This window comes from Dipodomys merriami, unplaced genomic scaffold, assembly GCF_024711535.1.
Source record: "Dipodomys merriami isolate MVZ:Mamm:240054 unplaced genomic scaffold, mDipMer1.0.p SCAF_17, whole genome shotgun sequence".
Classification (NCBI taxonomy): Eukaryota; Metazoa; Chordata; class Mammalia; order Rodentia; family Heteromyidae; genus Dipodomys; species Dipodomys merriami.
Window position 1 is genome coordinate 23,077,477 of NW_027203048.1, and position 20,485 is coordinate 23,097,961.

The 20,485-nt window shown below is 38.6% G+C and overlaps 2 protein-coding genes across 6 annotated transcripts in view; one reads left to right on the plus strand and one right to left on the minus strand.

Moving 5' to 3' along the window:
- The window catches only part of Prepl (prolyl endopeptidase like), a 36,911-nt gene extending 24,345 nt beyond the window's left edge, over window positions 1-12,566 (minus strand). Inside the window, exons 1-3 of one of the 3 annotated variants that reach the window (XM_070025504.1) lie at window positions 12,415-12,566; window positions 10,664-11,195; window positions 1,835-1,957 (exon numbers count right to left, since the gene is read on the minus strand). In XM_070025504.1, the coding sequence (XP_069881605.1) occupies window positions 1,835-1,957; window positions 10,664-10,882 (342 nt within the window). In that variant the 5' untranslated portion in view covers window positions 10,883-11,195; window positions 12,415-12,566. The remainder of the gene's footprint in view (window positions 1-1,834; window positions 1,958-10,663; window positions 11,196-12,414) is intronic. The other 2 variants (XM_070025503.1, XM_070025505.1) reach the window with 2 other exon arrangements.
- A 363-nt stretch (window positions 12,567-12,929) lies between these two features.
- Window positions 12,930-20,485, plus strand: part of Camkmt (calmodulin-lysine N-methyltransferase) — a 349,458-nt gene continuing 341,902 nt past the window's right edge. For 2 of the 3 annotated variants that reach the window (XM_070025509.1, XM_070025510.1), the window contains exon 1: window positions 12,930-13,185. In XM_070025509.1, the coding sequence (XP_069881610.1) occupies window positions 13,048-13,185 (138 nt within the window). In that variant the 5' untranslated portion in view covers window positions 12,930-13,047. The remainder of the gene's footprint in view (window positions 13,186-20,485) is intronic. The other variant, XM_070025508.1, reaches the window with a different exon arrangement.

The window sequence follows — 20,485 nt, forward strand, 5'->3', positions numbered from 1 at the left end:
TTTTACAATATAGTTAGATAATCATTTTCTTATGTTCAGAATCACTACAGGGGTTTCTGAAACATAAACAGAAAAGCCATAAATCCATGAGACAATGCAAAAGATACAAACAAAATAATATAAACTAAAGATATATAAAAAATGTTGATTCTTATGCATGTATAAGCCACATTAGATATAATTTGAGAACATGTGCTATCTATAAAATGAGATTCAGTTAATAGAAATCATGTAGCATCTTTAAGATAATCCAAAATAATGTAGAGAAGAAAACTACTCCTCAAACTAGCTTGAAATGAAGTCAGTACCTTTCTGCTATTCTTTCCTTTAAAATCACAGTCATTATCAACTGAATAGTCTTGACTTTATTTAATACAAAGTATATTATCCTCTGTGTGGAGATAAACATAGCCTGACTCTGGGAAATAAAATACTATCAAATATGAGCAATATTCTTGACTAACACCTACATCTTAATTGCAACTGACTGATTTATGTGATTTCAGATAGCTTAAAACACATTATCTGAGCCTGGTGCGGGTAGCTCATGCCTGCAATTTTAGCTACTCAGGAGGCTAAGATCTGAGGATCACTGTTCAAGCTACCCTGGGCAGGAAAGTCCATGAGACTCTTATCGTCAATTAATCACAGAAAAAACCAGAAGTGGTGCTGTGGCTCAAATGGTAGAGTGCTAGCCTTGAACAAGAAAGCACAGGACAGCACCCAGGCCCAGAGTTCAAGCCCTAGGAGTGGCAAGAAAAGAAAAGAAAAGAAAAAGAAAGGAATGCATTATCTGAATAACCTGAATCTGAATCTGTATTTGTGTGTGTGTGTGTGTGTGTGTGTGTGTGTGTGCACGCGCGCGCGCATGTGCATGCGTGGAGATCCTGGGGCTTGAACTGAGGGCCTGGGCACTGTTCCTGAACTTTTTTGTTAAAGGCTCATGCTTTACCACTAGGAGCCACAACTCCACTTCCAATTTTCTGGTGGTTAATTGGAGATAACAATCTCAGATTTTCTTGCTTGGGCTGACTTTAAGCTGTAATCAGATCTCAGCTTCTTGAGTAGCTAGGACTACAGGCGTGAGCCATCAGCACTCAGCTTGAATCTGGAATTTTTACCTTGTGGTTTTTACTTTGGATTTTTCATTTCTAATATTTATTTATAATCTAAGGTTCTATTTTCTAGTTTTATTGACAAATTTTCAGAGTTCAATCTACATCAGTTGAATATTTATGATTGGTAACTACAAAATAGTTATATAGACACTTGGCTTTAATGAATTAGTTTTTCTTATTAAAACACACAGCAAGCAGATACATTTCAAATAATAAAGAAATAAATGGTTTCATTTGAAGTTTTTGAAACTTGAAAAAAAAATTAGAACTGGCTGTTCCTCCAAATTAGAATATATTATACTTTGAAATTTACCTAAGGTTTGATTTTGACATTTTTTTTTTTTTTGGGTCTGGTAGTGGGGCCTAAACTCTGGGTCTGGGCGCTGTCCCTCAGCTCTTCAGCTCAAGGCTAGTGCTCTACCATTTGAGCCACAGCGCCACTTCCGGCTTTTTTCTTTTTGCTTATGTGGTGCTGAGGAATTGAACCCAGGGCCTCAAACATGCAAGTCAAGTGCTCTACCACTGAGCCACCTTCCCAGCCCTTGACATTTATTTGTAAGACATACCCTGCTTAATCTTTGCTGTTTCAAAGTTGCCAGCATAAGGTAAACACCATGGGATTATGCTTACACATTAAAATTGTGTTTAGAAATTAAAATTGCATTTTAATGGGCAAAACATTTTTTCTTTTTACAGAAAGATACGATATATCCTACCTCTGCATTGATTATTTCATATTCTTCTTGTGGCTGTGTTTCTAATTTTGTTCTCACTTTTTCAAATGCATCCATGTTTTCTGTAAGGGATTTTCCTTTTTCTTGCTTAATAGGCAGAAGATCCTAGAAAAAGTTTTGTTGGTATGATCAAAATATTTAGAATTAGGAAAAATACCTTTACTGTTTAAAGATCACAATGTTAGATCTATATGGGTTAATTAAATGCTAAATATATTTTTGTTTGTCTTTATTATATCAACTAATTGCACAAGAATGTTTCATTTAACATGTTTATTGATGGATACAATGCATCTTGATCGGTCATCCTCCCTCCATTCTTCTCGTTCTTCCCTTTCCCCAACCAATCACACAGGGTTTCTTTGTTCCATATTCACACATGTTCATAGATTATGACCATATTTGCTCTTCTTCCCTCTCTTTGCCTGCTTCCCTCTCCTCAATGTTTTTCCTTAAGCTCATCAATAAAATGATGTTTTTAGTTTAAAACTATAAACAAAGAAAATAAGGTAGACACTTGGTTATGATTTTAAGTGGCTAAGTCCTTAAAATGCAGAAGTACTCTGGAGAGTATCTAGATATGCTGCAAGAAAGAGTCATACACAATTAAAGAGGAAAAGAAACTCTGTACTTTTACATATTTAGTAGTAAGGAATGAAAGGTGGGAAAAATGCAGCCTGTTGAGTTTATAAGTATTGAAATACCTCTACTAGGAGGTAATTATTGAAGAAAGAGGAAAACATCTTTACTAATAGATATTGTTATTTTATTTACAGTCACATTGATTATCACTCAGTTTTCTTCTAGTAGAGATAAAGCAACCCTCTCCTAAAAAATGTCTTACAAAATAAACTTCCTTTTTACTTTAAAGGAACAACTCACTTTATAATAAGAAGAAAGGGGAAGTGGCACTGTGGCTCATGTGGTAGAGTGCTTGCTTTGAGCTGAAGAGTGCAGGGACAGCACCCAAGCCCAGAGTTCAAGCCTCACAACTGACAGGAGAAGGAGAAGGAGAAGAAGAAGGAGAAAGGAAAATTGGAAAATAACTGACCACAAGTAAATACACAGATGAAAGATTAATAAACATTGGATTTTACTCAGCATATCCAATTAAGAGCTTTAGTTGACCTGTGCTAAGCAGATAATTATCACATGAATCTTTAAAATTTGAATAAGGCAAAACTTAAAAAGTCATATAAACGGTGGTGGTCTATAACTCAACACTCCAGTAGTTTGTCTTATTTAAACAAAAGAATTCTAGTCAGCAATTTCAACTCTTTAGCTCTCTGCCAAAGATGCGAACTGTTGCGGAGATTTGTGCTAGAGGAGGCACTAAGCCTACTAGAAATTGATTTCAGAAGAATATTCAGGAGTCTTAACCAATATTGTAGAGAGTGAACATTGTAAATATAGCTTCTAGTGCAAATTTATAATCTAAAATTAAATACATGAATAAAACAAAAAAGTAATGGATTAAATGCAAACTTTTTTTTTGTGCCAAGTTATAAATTTTGGAGTGCTTTACTGAGCTAGAGAAACTGACTAGTGATAATGATTGATATGGTGATCTCAATTATTCACCCTCTACTTCTAATTATATTGTGAAGTTTGTAGTACTTATTTGAAGTCCAAATATGGAAACTCTACTAATCATTTTCAAATATTTCTACATAGGATATTTAAAAGTAGTAAGATATAATGTATTAATAGTGCTCTAATAACACCCTTAAACATTACATTATACATCAGAACATTACTAGAAATTTATCTTAACACTCTATCATATCAATGTGAGTGACTTCAATTCTAAATATGGGTTTGTGTATTCTATAATCCCTATTACTATCCTGCCTCCAGGATAGTTATAAACAGTATCTGCAGCTTCTAGCATATTGAATATAGGTCATAGAGCCAGGCTCTAGCAGTTTAAAAGACCCATTTTTACTGCAAACCATAACTAATACAGGGCTAAAAGCAACATACTTTATATTCCTAATTAACTTTTTCTTCTGGCATAAATCCAAATACATTAAGTATATCTGAACCAAAATAATTGAGAGCAATAGTATTCTTTGACTGTCTTAATGAAATTTATAGAAGGTTACATGTAGACTATAATTCTGTTAGTGGCAAAAAGTAGTACTCTTTCAGAGTGGCTCACCATATAACTACTTTAACAATGAAAACTGTTATAAAATACAAGAATAAAATGTGTAATGTTATTATGGTAAAAATGTTGAGCTCTAAAGACAAAATTAGAAAGACACTGGATAGCCTTTTAGTCAAGATGGTACCATTAATAAATCATTAATTCCAAATATAGATCGATAAGGTTTGGGAAATCTTGTCCCAGCAAGTAGGGAAGAGCTCAAAGATTAATAAGGACATGATAATATGATACAAGGTGGCAGTTTGAAGGGGTTCCTTCTAATCACATTAGGGCTAATTTAAGCATAAAAAAATAATTAGGATGCGGGGTGCTAGTGGCTCATACCTATAATCATAGCTACTCAGGAGGCTAAGATCTGAGGACTGTGGTTCAAAGCTGGCCTGTGCAGGGAAGTCTGTGAGACTCTAGTCTCTACCAAACTACCAAAAAAGCCAGAAGTGGAGCTGTGGCTCAAGTGATAACCTTGAGCACAAAATCTCAGGGACAGCACCCACACACAGAGTTCAAGTACCAGGACTGGCAAAAAAGGAAGAAAAAAGAAAAAAAAAAAAGAAAAAAATTAGGTCTATAGTTGAATATAATACATTGAAAAAATTAAAATTTACAAGTAAATGAGAAGCAAGTAAACCCCTAACATAAAAAAAAAACATTAAAAATGACTAAGGACAAAAAGGATGGTGTTCAGTATATAATACAATCAAATAAATGCAGAAAATAGAATTAGAAATTAATCATTTAGAGAGCTCCAGTGACAAAAATCATCAATAGTATTTAAAACAATTATGTGAAAGAATATTATAGAATAGAACATTTGTACCATAGTAAAGTATACTCTACAGATTATAAATTGCTTTCTTAAGCATCATGGTACAGTTGATCACACTTTTCCTTAGCATCCACAATGCCTCATTCTCCTTGTTTTTCTCCCATTTCATTGGACAACCCCGAATCCCGTGCTAGTCTCTACTTAACTCTGACTTCTCAACATTGGCATGCCCAGGGCTCAGTTCCTGGATTACTTCTCTTCTTCAGTCTGCTCTAAATCCTTTGATGATATCATCCAGTCATGACCTTAAATGCTATTTATATGCTGAACACTCCCACATTCACCACTGTAGTCTGAACCTTTCCCTAGAACAAGTTGAAAATTGTGCATCAAACTCTTCACAAGATTTCACTTGGATATCTAATAGGTATGTTAAAAAAATACACAGAACTCCTAGTTCCCTATATACTCCCTTTACACAACTCCCAAAACAAACAAACACACAAGCACAAAAAATGCAACCCTTTTGTCTACTCAGTCCTTTCTATTCCTGTAAATGACAAACTCTTCCCAGCTGCTGCCTTAAAGGATTTAAGAGGTTGCCTTTCCTCTCTCATCTGCCACCAACACGAAATGGCTACATCCTTTCAATTCTACATCTAGAATTTAGCCACTTCTCATACTTAGACTTTGGTACCATTCTTGTGGCCCTACCATTATCTCCTTCTTAGATTACTGCTAAAACCTTAAGTGTTTTCTCAGCTTTTGCTCTTGCCTTCTAGGCTATTATGGACAAAAGGCCTAGAATGAGACTAAAAGGAGATGATATAACGTCTCTATTTGAAGTGGTTTCCCATCTTACTTGAGAGGAAAAGTAAAAATCCTTATAGTGTTTTACAAGTTTCTAGTGAATCCTCTTGATTACTCTGCTGACCTCATCCATTAAAATATTACCCATTAATATTATTTGTGTAAAAATTACACAAAAGTATGGAAAGAATTAAGGATAATGGAATATGATCAAGTAATTAAATATCTACTGTAGGTTAAGCATCCTTTATCCAATATGCTTATGATCAGAAGTGTTTTGAAATTTGGAATGTTGGGACAGACTTCACTGGTTGAGTATCCCAACCTAGAAAACCAGAAATGTTATTGTAGAGTATTTCAAATTTCCAGTTTAGGGACGCTGAACCTGTACTATACTTCAACTGTGTCCACTTACTCCCCACATGGGTCAGCAAGTTTCTTAAACACATTAGGTTTGTGTGTACCTCAGTTTCTGAGAACTTGCGGAGTCCTGTGGCTTATTGCTAAGAAGTTTTATGTGTGTGTGTGTGTGTGTGTGTGTGTGTGTGTGTGTGTGTATACATATACACACACAACACACATACATATTTTTTTTGTCGGTTGTGTGTCTTGAACTCTGGGCCTGGGCACTGTCCCTCAGCTCTTCAGCTCAAGGCGAGCGCTCTACCACTTGGGCCACAGTGCCACTTCCGGTTTTGTGAAAGTCTCAAGGACATTCCTGTCTGGGTGGCTTTGAACCCTGATCCTCAGATCTTAGCCTCCTGAGTAGCTAGGATTGATTACAGGTGTGAGCCACCAAAGCCCGGCCAGAAGTAATATATTTTTTATTTCACTCAGACCTTTCTTTATTTTCTCCTCATACTGCTCCCACCATGTAGGATATAGGTTGTATGAAGGTAGACATTTTTGTTTATTCATTGCTACAGGCCCAATGCAGAGAATTGTGCATAGTAAGTATTTAACATGTATTTTCTGAGTTGAAATAAATAGCACAAAATATAAAATTGAAAAGAACCCTTATTCAACAAACGATTATAGGCTGGGAATATAGCTCAGTGGTAGAACGCTTGCTTAGCATGCTGGGTTTCATCCTTAACACTGGTTAAAAAAAGAAAAAGGAAAAAAAGACATTATAAAGCAAAGGACATAAAAAGACATGGAAAGACTTCTAATGAATCAGTAAGAAAAAGGCAAACAATGGCCAATAAACAATTCAATAACATAAACCAATAAGGTCAATAAGCATATGCAAAATGCTTACTCTCATCATTAATCAGGGTAATGAAACTGAGTAAGACTGACTTATTATTTACTTGTCAGAGGCAAAAAGGTAAAGGTCTATTAATATTAAAATTATTCAGAATGCAAAGTTCTCATATATTCTTTGTTCATATTGGTGTCACTAATTTGGCCATATGTTAGCATGTGTACACTATCAGGAATTCCAACTTTATGTATATACTTAAGAGAAAGAGTAATACACACACACACATACACACACTTTTTTTTTTTAAATGCAAAGCACAATGTATCCCGTGTGTGTGTGTGTGTGTGTGTGTGTGTGTGTGTGTGTGTGTGTGTGTTAAGTTTGGAGGTTGGAAACAACTTACATGCTTGTCCTAAGAAAATGGATTATGTATATAATAACATGAGATACTGCTAAGAATGGCTACAGTAAGTGAACTATAGTTCCAAAAAGAACTTCACACTGGATTGAATTTAGATCATTATCACTTAATCACTAAGATGTCTAGTTTCTAAATACATGTGCACTGTCAGTGGCAAGCTAGAATTTCAGAATTACCTGAGGTACTTAAAATTAATCACAGAAAAAGCTGGAAGTAGCACTGTGGCTTAGGTGGTAGAGTACTAGCCTCGAGCAAAAAGGGCTTCAAGGACAGTACCCAGGCCCAGAGTTCAAGCCCCAGCACTACCAAAAAAAAGAGAAAAAAAATACATATAAATTAAAATATATAAAATATATACAGGCATGAGCCACTGGCACCCGGCCTTGAACAAGGTTTTTAAAATTGAGTAAAACAATTTTTATCCCAGTGTTAGTGGTACCTGTTACTCTGTATAGGTTAAGGTAGCAGGACTGCTTGAGCCCAGAGTCTGAGAGCAGCCTGGGCATCAAAGCAAGATCCTACCTCATAAACAAAGAAATTAACTAACCAACTAGCTAACTAAGAGACTTTAAGGCTCAACTATAGAGATTCCATTCAGTAGACATAGGTGAGATCTAGGAATCTGCATTTCTGATAAGCTCCCCAGGATTTCTGATATATACCTACACTGCACAAGTTGGCATTTGTCAACCCCAAACATGTATATGCTAATTTATTGCTAAGATAACTCAGAAAGAGGTATTATTTCTTGGAGAACCAAATAGAACCTTGCTGTTCTCTAAAGGCTGAACCAAGAAAATAAGTATTTTTTCAGCCAAGAAAATATATATTCCTGATGAGTACAAGTCACACCAGTCATGGTTACTTCTTTTGCTTTAGAGTATTGCTATTATACAAGTTACCTTCTCTTGTTCTTTAGTCAATTTATAAAGGTCTTTAAAGAGATATATTTACTTTTTTGCCCCCCACTTTACTGTAACTTCTAAGAGTGGACACAGTTGCAGTTCAGTTGACACTTGCTGAAGGAAGAACTACATTCTTGTTTAGGGCATACTCACAATAACAGGAAAATCCATAAAACCGCTCCAGCTTTTTGATCACGTAATTTATCATAGAGAGGATGGATGATATACAATGTGCAAAAACAAGACTGCTTTACAAAGTTAAAAAAATTTACTATAACAGCTACTATTGTTAGTCACTGAATCAAGCTATACACTGAAGGAGTGGTAATCTGTGAGAGAGAACTGAAAAGTTGCTTCAGGGACAAACAAGGAAAACAGTGAATCTCATTTAGAGTGTGAGCTAATCTCACAGCTGCTACATTGATAGTAATCTCCACCTACTATTTATAAACTATGTAGATAGAATATCCTCTAAAGAATATAAACTAAAGCTGGGCACCAGTGGCTCAAACCTGTAATTTTCGTTATTTAGGAGGCTGAGATCTGAGGGTAACGGTTTGAAGCCAGCCCAGGCAGGAAAGTCCATAAGACTCTTATCTCCAATTAATCATAGAAAAAGCTGGAAGTGGCACTGAGGCTTAGGTGGAAGAGCACTAGCCTTGAGCAAAAAGGACTATGGAGATAGTACCCAGGCTCAGAGTTCAGGTCCCGGGACTAGCAAAAAAAATAAAAAATAGAAAAAATAAAATAAAATTAAACTATCCTAAAGATCCAAAATTTAGTTCAGTAGGTATAGCTGTATTAAAACAAAAATAAAAATTAAGTGCAAGAGAAGCTAATATATATCAAACCAGTATAAGCCAAGAGAAGAACAAAAGCTGAATAAAAACTAGAGAAATGAAGTAAAATAAGATGCAAAAAATTAAAAAGAAATAAACTGCCCACGTACCCAGCAAAAGATAAATGAATAGCAACTTCAATAAAACGTGGATTATATATGTAAGAGATTATCACTATAAAAAGAGAGTAATACAGGAGCTGAATATGATCAAAGAACATCATATCCATGTATGAAAATATCACAATGAAACCTCCACATTGTTCAATTAATATGCATTAATAAAAATGTGCAAAGAAAGGAATGAAGTTCTGAAATATTCTAGGACATAGGTAAATCTTGTATATTCTTATTTATTTAAAATAAACCAATCAAAAAAGGAAGTATTATATGTATCTATCTAATATGCATGAAACAGAAAAATTCAGTCAGAAAATAGATTAGATGTACAAGGGACTGAGGGAAAGTTAAAGTAAAAGTATTTCTCAAAGAGTATACTTTGGAGGGGTACTAACAGGGTTTTGGGAATACTGGTGGTTGTTGCAAAACATTATGACTATAATACCACTAAGTTCTACATTTAAAAATTGCTAAAATAACAAATTTTGTAACATAGATCTACATGCAGTATCTACAATAAGAGAAAGCCAAAACAAAGCAAAAGAAAAATCAGTATGCAGAAAAACAATAAAAATCTGAAATTATATTATCAAAATATGCAAAAATATTGCAGAATATCATGTGAAATGCGTGTGTGTGTGTGTAGGTGTGCGCCAGTCCTGGGGCTTGAACTGAGGGCCTGGGCACTGTTCTGAGCTCTCATGTTCAAGGCTAGTGCTGTGTACTACTGTGAGCCAAAGTGCAATTTTGGCTTTGTGGTAGCTACCTGGAGATAAGAGTTCAAAGCCAGCCTGTGCAGGATGGTTTGTGAATATCCTGCACAGTCTGGCTTTGAACTGTGATCCTCAGATCTCAGCCTACTGAGTAGTTAGGATTACAGGTGTGAGCCACTGACATCTGGCTCCCAAACATAAATTAAGGAATTTAAGGAACATAAGTAAAAGTTAGAGGCTGTCAAAGAGGCAGAAGCAAAAATAGCTTAATTTAAAATAGGTAGGATGACCATATACTTTAACATCTTAACTGTCTTTCCTTGAGAGGAAAGAGGACTATTAATAATTACACAGGGACAACAGGTGTAGAATGACCCAGGCAAACTGGAATTTGTGGTCACTCTATGTATAAGAATAATCAAGTCCTCAAAGTTGAGTTCAATGCTCGATAGTACAATAATCTGAGTGTCTTTCTAAGAGATCCAAGTAGTCAAAAAATAACAATCACATGTATTTTTCTTTTTTTACTGTAACATAAAGCAATAAGCATTATTATTAGGTTTAAGACTATAAATTTGATATTTTAGGAAGTTTAGAAAGCAGAATTATAGTTTGAAACACATTGGCAGCCATATGAAGGAAGTCCTGAGTTGAATCACATTTTATGAATTTATATATTACATTTTAACTATATTGATATGTATACTCTTTCATACTTATATTTAACTACAAACAACAGAGCTCAGAAAACATTAAAATCAAATTAGAATTACTGAGAAAAAAACTGATATCTTACCCATTCTTTAGACTAAAATTAGTTTTATGACCTATAAATAGGTTAAACAGTTAAACAGTCCATACCTTACATGAGAAGCTCCGACTTGGGATGTTTCTTGCTAACTTTGGTATCTTGGGTTTATTTTGCAGACACTTGGTTAGGTGACATGTTCTCAATTTTATTCTACCATAATAATGATCAGCGTAGATACAGTGATTCAAATGCTTTTTCTGCATGTATTTCCCAAGGTGAGGAAAACTATACTTCAGTGCTTGGAGAAATAACTGGGTCTTCTGCTGCATGGTATCAAAGTCCCTGGTTTATGCTCCCTTTAGGTCTGCCAGCACGTGGATGATTTTATATACATATCTGGGTATACAGTATTAGGTTCTCAGAGCATCTAAGATTGTCTGGTCTTATCCCAGGGCCATGTACACCTTAGCTACAGACAGCTTATAACTTACACCAAATACATTTTTAAAAAAAGCAACAAATTTGTATGAGTTAAAGTTTCATTCAAACTTCTTGGCAGATGTGAGTTGAAAGTTCATTTATAAAGTCAATTTTACTAGGCTGAAGCTATGCAGCACTGATTCTGGTACACATAGGGACAAACTAAAACAAAAAACAGAAAACAAGAAACAAAATAAAAATTTGCAAGTAAGTGCAGGCTTAATGGGGAATCTTAGTAACTGTTAGTGCTTTAAAAAGCAAAATAAGTTTGATAATAATTATAAATGTATGTTTATAACTACTTATTAAAGAGAAATTAATATTTGTTGAGTGTTGACTATGTGCCAGATGCTTTTTATCTACTTTGTCTAATTTAAACTTCATATGTATTCGATGAATTAGCTATCATGATGCTCATTTGCTATGTAAGCAAACTAGCTTTGGGAGGTTTGAATATATGTCCATGTCACTTGGACAGTTGTGTGCAGGAAAAAGTCCAATCTGGTTTGGCTTCATATCTTGGATATAAACTAGTGGACTTTAACAGTAAAAGAATAATAGACTTTTAAATTAAAAAAACAACAACACTGCAATAGCTCAAATAAAATGTGAGGCCATCTCTGGTTTCTGCTGGGAGGTAGGTTCTTTTTTGACCTTGATAGCTAGCTAAGTAAAGAGTACAGAAATCTGGACTGTGTACTTTAACTTCATGCATCTTTGGGCCTCAGTATCTTTATCTGCAAAACTAAACTAATGACACCATTTACCTTTTGGAGTGTTAAGAATAAAATGAGACATTTTGTGTGAGGATCTTAGCCTGGCACACAGTAAACGCTCAACAATATTAACAAAGGAATAATCTAGGTATGTAGCACACTGTTGAAGGTAACCATGGAATTCATCTATAAGCTCTCCCTTGATATTATAGCACACTGTATCAAATTTGCCCAGGATCTGATCTCCTCCCCCTTAATCTCTTATGTCGCAGCAAAATAAAGGGCAAGCAGGGATCGGAGAGCAGCAGTGACACAAACAAAAATGAAAGCACAGGCCCTCCAATTCACCATACCTGTCTCTAAGGCCTCAATCCACCCATCTCTCATAGGCAGGGAGTTATCAGTTTGCAAGCTTAGGGATGGGAGGGCTAGTAAAATGGGTGTTCCCTATTCATTTTCACATGGAACATTACACCCTAAGGATATGGACATAGCTCCAAAATGTCCATCGAGGAGACAGCAAACAGTTCCAGACACCATCCACTGAAGAGATGCAGGTCAAAAAGGGGGAAGCCGGGGAGGCTAGGTGCGGAGAGGAGGGTTAGGAAAGAGACTTTACCCCGCCACCCCCCGCCCCCCGCCCCAGGACATTTTCTCATACGTACGAAAAGTGAGGGTCTGGCTCCGGTGACAAACGTGCGAAGACAGGCGGGCGGGTCCGGGGTTCTCAGGGAGGACCGCGAGTCACCCCAATCACGTCCACCTCCAGTCTGCGTTCTGCACCACGCAGAACCACAACCTACCCCGAAGCGCCAGACCCGGTTTGCAGCACGCCGGTCTACGTAACCCCAATCCAACACGAGTCTTAAGCGTATTTCGCCATCTTTATTGTGGTCATAAATAGGGCTCCCCCCCCCTCCCCTCCTCTTGGGACTATTTCACTTTAACCGATATAGCCTTTTGGTTATCTGGAAATTTTATGAGCTCGAGATGAAGCAGGAAAGACTAAAACAAGGAGAAACGCCATTACAGTAACTCTGCCACAGCCCCCTCACGCTCCCGCTTGCCCTTACTTAAGATGGCTATCCGTAAACTGGTGCAATGTAGTGACGGCGCGGCCTTGGTTGCCAAGGAGACGCGGATACCGGAAATGCGGTATTCGGGGAGGGTGCGCGTGCGCGCCAAGGACTCTGGCAAGAAGTCCGGGCGTCACAGGTCCTGACAGGGAAGAAGTTGCCAGGTCCTGACAGAGTAGAGCTGTGGTCACAGCACCTCCGCTTACAGGCGGCTCCAGTGGGATGGAGTCGCAAGTCGTGAACGCCGGGACAGGCGAGACTGAGCAAGCCGCGGTCGGGGATCCGACTGTTGGCCGAGCCTCCCGAGACCCCGCAGTCTCGACCCCCCTGGGAGCCGCGCGGTGGAAGCTTCTGAGGCAGGTAGGGAGAGTCCGCCTGCCTCACCTTCGTCCCGGCCACGCCCCTCCGTGGTACCGGGGAGCCGGCGGCTCGCGGGCTCGGCCGCCCGGGGCGTTCTCCGGGTCGCCGGAGCCACCAGACGAGCGCCCCTTGGCTCTTTGCTCAGGCATCCCCGCCGAAAGGGAGGACTCTGGAGGGGCTGGTGGGGAGCGGGGCAACCGTGGCTGAGCTCCCGACAAAACTCCAGAGGAGCCGGGGGGCCGGCGCTCGACCGGACTCGGCTCCGGCTCGCGGGTCTAACCGCCGCCCCCTCCCGCTGCCGCGGCCGCGGGCTCCTCCTCCCGGCTTCGGTTTTCCCGCCTCCCCGCTTTCGTACCGGTGAAACTCGGTCACGGCTCCTGGGGCTGGGCGGGGACGCGGCGCCGCGCGTGGTGCCTCGGCTGTCCGCGGGTCGCGGAGTGCCGGAAGCCGGACGGAAGCCCTGTCTTCGCTCCCTTTCCACGCGGTGTGAAAGTTCTGTCCTGTAGTTTGAAGGGATCGGCGGGATGGCTGAGCGCGTTGCGTTTGTTGAGTGTCTTCTAGAACTTGCCACTTGCTGCTGTTCTGATAACTTTCCTCGAGGGCAGGCTGGACAGAAATTCTGATGTGTGCTCACTGGCAGCCCCGTCCCGTCGTTGGGGACGAAGGCTGTGGATGGTTTTATTTTTACATCCTAGTGTCACGCCTCTGCCTGAAGTTTTCTGCTGAGAGTCCAGGCTCCCCTTCTGACTGCTGTAACTGGAGGAAGGGTTTCCCGGCCCCGGTAACCCTGATGTGCCTTTAGTCGTCGGGGGATTATTTCTTTTGCACTGTTCTCAAGTCCCAGGCAGTGGTAGTTTACTGCTGTTAAGGCATATCATTTAAGTAAGATTATTATTATTATTGTTTTACTGGATTGGCAGGCTTTCGAGTGGTTCTTACTATTCATGCTATACATGTTTTTATTGGACAAAATGAGTATCTTCAAAAATCACTGTCATAGAATTTGTTTTTGGTTAAGAGTCTTAAGTTAATAATGACATCTTATTGATAGACATACAGATTTAGCTTCCCCAACTTGGAAATCTCAAATCTGAAATGCTCCAGATTTGGAACTTCTGTAGTGCAGACATAACACCACAAGAGGAAAATTCTACACCTGACATCATGAGACGCATGGTAGTGAGAACTCAGGTGTACTGAATATATGGTATAGAATTATCTTCAGGTCTAAAGGTTATATAAGACAAATGAATTTCATGTGTACACATGGGTTCCATCTCCAAGATAAAAATAAATAATATATGAATATTCTCAAAATCCAGAAGAATCTGAAACATTCCTCGTCCCAAGCATTTCTCTGTCTCTCCTCTCTCCCTCTCCTTCCTTCCTCCCTCCCTCCCTCGCGCCGCGCGTGAGTGTGTGTGAGTGTGTGTGTGTGCACTGTGTGGGCCACTGTGCCTAGCCCCTTTTCTCACTTGGTAAGTGATTATTCATCCTTTACACCTTCACTGTCATGTAAAGCCCTCTCTAATACCTCTTAGAACCTCCCCCCCCCTTTACAATAGGAGGAGCTCCTTGTTCCAGTATTTTTTGACCACTTGATTGGAGACTCTGTTTTCACTGGAATAGTTCTCCCTGGGAAAAGAATGATATATTACTACTCTCTGTCCTCTACACCCAGCATAGAGCATGACTAGTTGATATGTGGAACCAGCATCAGATGAAGGACCGTCTCTATGAGGATAATGCACCACAGTCCTTAGTGTATTGTATAGGTATGTTTTGGCAAATCACAAATCACCATCACAGTGACAAACAGTAATGAGCATTATTTTGTTTGTGCATCAGGGGCCTTCTGCAAGTTGATTGACTTAGGTATGATTAACTGGGTGGCTTTATGCAGTATTTATGCCACATTGTCTATATGCTTCTGATCCTTGAACCAGTAATGCCAGTAGTAAAAAAGCACATTTTAAGCCTCTGCTTGCATGAAATTTGCTGGCAGCCTATTAGCATAAATGGTACAGAGCCAAACCCAAAGTCACAGAGCAAGGAAATAGAGTTAGCAAGGGGAATTAAATATTTTTTATAATAACTGTAAGTCTCTACATACATTAACCATTTGCAGACTCATAAATGTTTTAAGCAAGTGGGCTCATTTATATCTCATATACACTCAGAATTGAAGACTGAGAAATTTAAACAGTGCAAGAAGTATGCAACTCTCAGGCTAGGAATGTAGTTCAGTGGAGGAGTACTTAACTAGCATATGTAAAGACCTTGTTTGATCCCACTTCTGGAAAAACAAAGCACTGACATCAACACCAACACTCTCTCTCTCTCTCTCTCTCTTTCTCTTTCTCTTGGCAGCTATTCATGTTTTCTTGTTTTGTCCTCACACCTCTCTATCTTTGCATATCCCTTTAAGGGCCCAGTGTTGTCTAATGGTCCTTTATATTAACTGTTCAGTATTTCCCGTGTTTTGTAATTCATATTTTTGAGAGAAACTTAGTTGACCAGTTGATTATTGTTACCAGATCACATGGTACATTGTTGACATTTGCAGCTAGTGCTACTTTAATTAGATGATACTTGGAACTCTATGGATCAATAGCTGTGGATAATGTGGATACTGCTCTATGTTCCTCTTTATTGTGTCACATCGGGTAGGTGAGGTAGCTATTGACATCATGCTTTCATTATCTGTGTAGAAAGTTTCATAGAAGAAATGCTTCATTTCCCAACATCAAAATAGGAAGTGGCCTTGAGACTCATGTGGTAGAGTGCTTGCCTTGAACTGAAGAGCTGAGGGGCAGCGCCCAGGCCCAGAGTTCAAGACCCACGACTGACCAAAAAAAAAAAAAAAGAAGAAATAAAAAAAGCCAAAATAGCCGGGCGCTGGTGGCTCACGCCTGTAATCCTAGCAACTCAGGAGGCTGAGATCTGAGGATCGCGGTTCAAAGCCAGCCCGGGCAGGAGAGACCCTGAGACTCCTATCTCCATGGCGCTGTAGCTCAAGTGGTAGAGCGCTCGCCTTGAGCTGAAGAGCTGAGGGACAGTGCCCAGGCCCAGAGTTCAAGCCCCATGACTGACCAAAAAATAAAATAAATTTAAAAAAAAAGCCAAAATAATTTCCTACAAGTTTGACCTTTATGTTCAGGAGAATACAATACTTCAGCTAATCTAGATTTTCAGTTTGCCCCACCAGAGCTACATAGAAAATAGGAGGTCAGTTCTTCAGAGGAAAGGATGGACAGATGAAAAAGTATCACAGGCCAATTATACAACCATATATTCACAAAATCTCTCTCTCTCCCCCTCTCCCTCCCTCTCTGTCTCCCTCTCCTTCTCCCATCCTCCCTCTCTCTCTCTCTCTCTCTCTCTCTCTCTCTCTCTCTCTCTCTCCCTCTCTCTCTCCCTCCCCACCCAGTCCTGGGGCTTGAACTCAGGGCCTGGGCACTGTCCCTAAGCTGCTTTTGGTCAAGGCTAACACTCTACCACTTGAGCCTCAGCGACACTTCTGGCTTTTCCTGTTTATGTGGTACTTAGGAATTGAACCCTAGGGTTCATGCAGGCTAGGCAAGCACTCTGTCACTAAGCCACAGTCCCAGCCCCACCTAATCTCTTTAATGAAAGATCTTCCCTAGAAGGCTGAATATTTGGCTGAATAATCTGATTAATACGGCATTTCAACGTATCAGTTAAAGCAGGATGCTATATTTATGACTATTGATACTTAATGAGGCAGCGGGAATTTGGAATAGAATTGATTATACCTTGCTTTTTATGCCTAGTCTACCTTTAGCTTTATATGATTTTTGAGCCTCAGGTGGAATGAATTATTATACCTTGGTTTTTATACCTAGTCTATCATCAGCTTTATATGATTCTTGTGCCTCAGGTTTTGTTTGTTTGTTTGTTTGTTTGTTTTCTGTATGTAAGGGAATGAGTTTTCTTTAGAATTTCTCCTTTACTGGATTGTTTTTAGGTGAAATTATTTTCCAAGGCCTGGAATGATTTCCTCTTCTATTCTTTTTTTTTTCTTTTTTGGGTCCGGTCGTGGGGCCTGAACTCTGGGCCTGGGCGCTGTCCCTCAGCTCTTCAGCTCAAGGCTAGCGCTCTACCACTTGAGCCACAGCGCCACTTCCGGCTTTTTTCTTTCTGCTTATGTGGTGCTGAGGAATGGAACCCAGGGCCTCATGCATACAAGGCAAGCGCTCTACCACTGAGCCACCTTCCCAGCCCTCCTATTCTTTAATCCTGTTATTTTATATAATCTTAATACAGATTTTGTTGATTTATTATTTAAAAGCATTGTCTATTGTATAAACATATAAGTATAACTGAGATGCTAATTGCTTTTTTTTCCTACTGACATGGGGGTTTGAACTTAGTATCTCACACTTGTTTGCTTGCTTGACTGGTGCTCCACCACTTGACCCACACCTCGAACTGTCTTTTTTGTTGGTTATTTTGGAGGTAGAGTCTCAGACTTTTCTTCTTGGGCTGGCTTTGAACTCCAGTCCTTCAAATTTCAGCCCTCTGAATAGCTAGGATTATAGGCATGAGCCACTGCACTTGGTTTAATATTCTCTCTCTCTTTTCTGGTCTATGTGGGGCTTGCACTGGGTTTGGGTGCTGCCCTTGGGCTCTTTTTGCTCGAAGCTAGCACTCTACCACTTGAGCCACCGGGCTACTCCTGGCTTTTTTTGGTGATTAATTGGAGATAGAGAGTCTTTCTTGAACTGGCTTCAAACCTTGATTCTCAGATCTCAGCCTCCTGAGTAGCTAAGATTACAGGTGTGAGCCACTGATGCCTGGTTACTTGGTTTAGTATTCTTTGTTTTTTTTTTTTTTCTTTTAAAACTAGAAATAATCCAAAATGTAAAATAAAAACAAAAAATTAGAACCCTTAAAATTATTTATAGCTACTTGTCTATGCATGCATAGTTAAACTTGTGTTCTACATGAATGGTAAACTTTTGAGTGAGATATTACTTTTCCATTTAAAATTTCTCTTACAGTGAACATGGTTATTTTCAAACCATTTTCACCTATTCCAAGGTGCACATTTTAAATTTTAACATCTTTACAATTATTATATCTTTAGTTGATGGCTTAAATGTTTAAATGGCAATCTGTTCTACATAATAGAAATCAAAAGAACATCAAATTTATTATATTTGATTAAAAGCAATCATGGGATGAGAGGGCTATTTTTTTTTTCATTTTAAAGGAGAACATTGAAAATCTTTGGCTGTCAGAAAAATAATTCTATGTAAACAACTGTTTTTGGTCCAAGATGCTATGCTTTAACTTATACCTGGATTGGTTACTTGAAAACAAATTAGAGCCTGGTGCCAGTGGCACAGCCCTGTAATACTAGCTACTTAGGAGGCTAAGATCGCAGGATTGTGGTTCAAAACCAGCCCTGGCAGGAAAGTCCTAGAGACTCTTATCTCCAATTAATCACAGAAAAAGATGGAAATGATGCTGTGGCTCAAGTTGTAGAGCCCTAGCCTTTAGCAAAAGGAACTTGAGCATAGCATACAGGCCCAGCGTTCAAACCCCAAGACTGGAAAAAAAATTGGTTAAATTTTATCATATTAATGACACATGTTCTCTCCCTTCCTTCCTTCCTTCCTTCCTTCCTTCCTTCCTTCCTTCCTTCCTTCCTTCCTTCCTTCCTTCTCTTTTTATCTCTTCTCTCCTCTCCCTCTCTCCCTCCCTCCCTCCCTTCCTTCTTCCTTCCTTTCTTTTTTCTTTTCTAGTGAGGTTTGTAGGGTTTCAACTACAGGCTTCTTGCTCTCATTCAGCTTTTTCACTCATAGCTGGAGCTCTACCTTTGAGCCCTGCCTCCAGCTGGTTAATCGAAGATAAGAGTTTCAGGAATTTGTTTTCTGAGATCTCTAGAATTATAGGCATGATGATACATATTGTTTAATTATGTATATTTTAAAATTATTTTTATTAAATTTTACTTTTTATTAAATTTATTAAATTGTATCCTTATTAAACTTATTAAATTTCAATTCCAAGTCAGGTTATAAATATAATTCAGGAGTGCATATTCTTAAATGAAGTCTCAAAGTGCCAAATATATTTAAATATTTTTAACTAGTTCTCCCATAGCAAGTAAATTTTAAGCAACAACTTTCAAATATATGAGATTTGTTATGTTGCCTGGGCTGCCTCTAATTCCTTGGCTCAAGTGATCTCTTTCTTCTGCATCCTGAGTATCTGGGACTAAGCTGCTTACTTCTTTTTTAGCTTGAAAATCAAGTTTATTTAATGAGCTATACCAATAAATGGGGTAGCAAATGCATAACAGATAGGCCTGTCTTTTGAGTATTTTTTTCTTCTCCAAAGATAATGATTTTATTTATAATTAGTAATTAAGTAGTAGACTTGGCGGATAAAATAACAACAGAAAACAAGTCAGTGTAACCCAGAAATGTGTGCTTACTGGATATAGGATATTACTTCTTTCTCTTTTTTTTTTTTTTTTTTTTTGGGTCCGGACGTGGGGCCTGAACTCTGGGTCTGGGCGCTGTCCCTCAGCTCTTCAGCTCAAGGCTAGTGCTCTACCACTTGAGCCACAGTGCCACTTCTGGCTTTTTTCTTTTTTCTTATGTGGTACTGAGGAATTGAACCCAGGGCCTCAGGCATGCAAGGCAAGCACTCTACCACGGGGAGCCACCTTCCCAGCCTACTTCTTTCTCTTTTTAAATTTATTTTTAATCTTTTAATTTTATTGTAAAGATGCTGTACAGAGTTATACGAGTAAGTCATTGAGTACATTCTTGTCGAACATTGTTACCTACTCCTTTGTTGTTCTCCCACTATCCTCCCACCCCCCCACCCTGCCCCCACAGTTGAAATGAACTCTAAGAAATGGAAACAGCAGGTCTTTTTTGGTTGTTGACCTTGTTGTTGGCAATATACTGTATCTAGTTTTCTTCTTATTTTATTTCATTTTTCTTTTTCCATTGGTTGATCCCTGGCAATCTGGTACCCTCCACCTTGTATATACATTTATCTGATTTTGGCAAAGGAAGGGGAATAAAAAAAATGCTGAAAGAAGGACAAAGGATGACTCATTGCAACAAGACAGACACTATGTTGGAAATGAACTAAGCTACTTACTTTTCTCATACAAACTTACCTTTATCTTTCCAGAACATTCATTGTAGTTTTGGTGGGAGCAGCAACTCTCTTGTAGCTTTAATTTATTGGTTTTTATACTATGTAATTGAATATTTGTCACTAATATTTAATTTTTCAAATATTAACTAACATT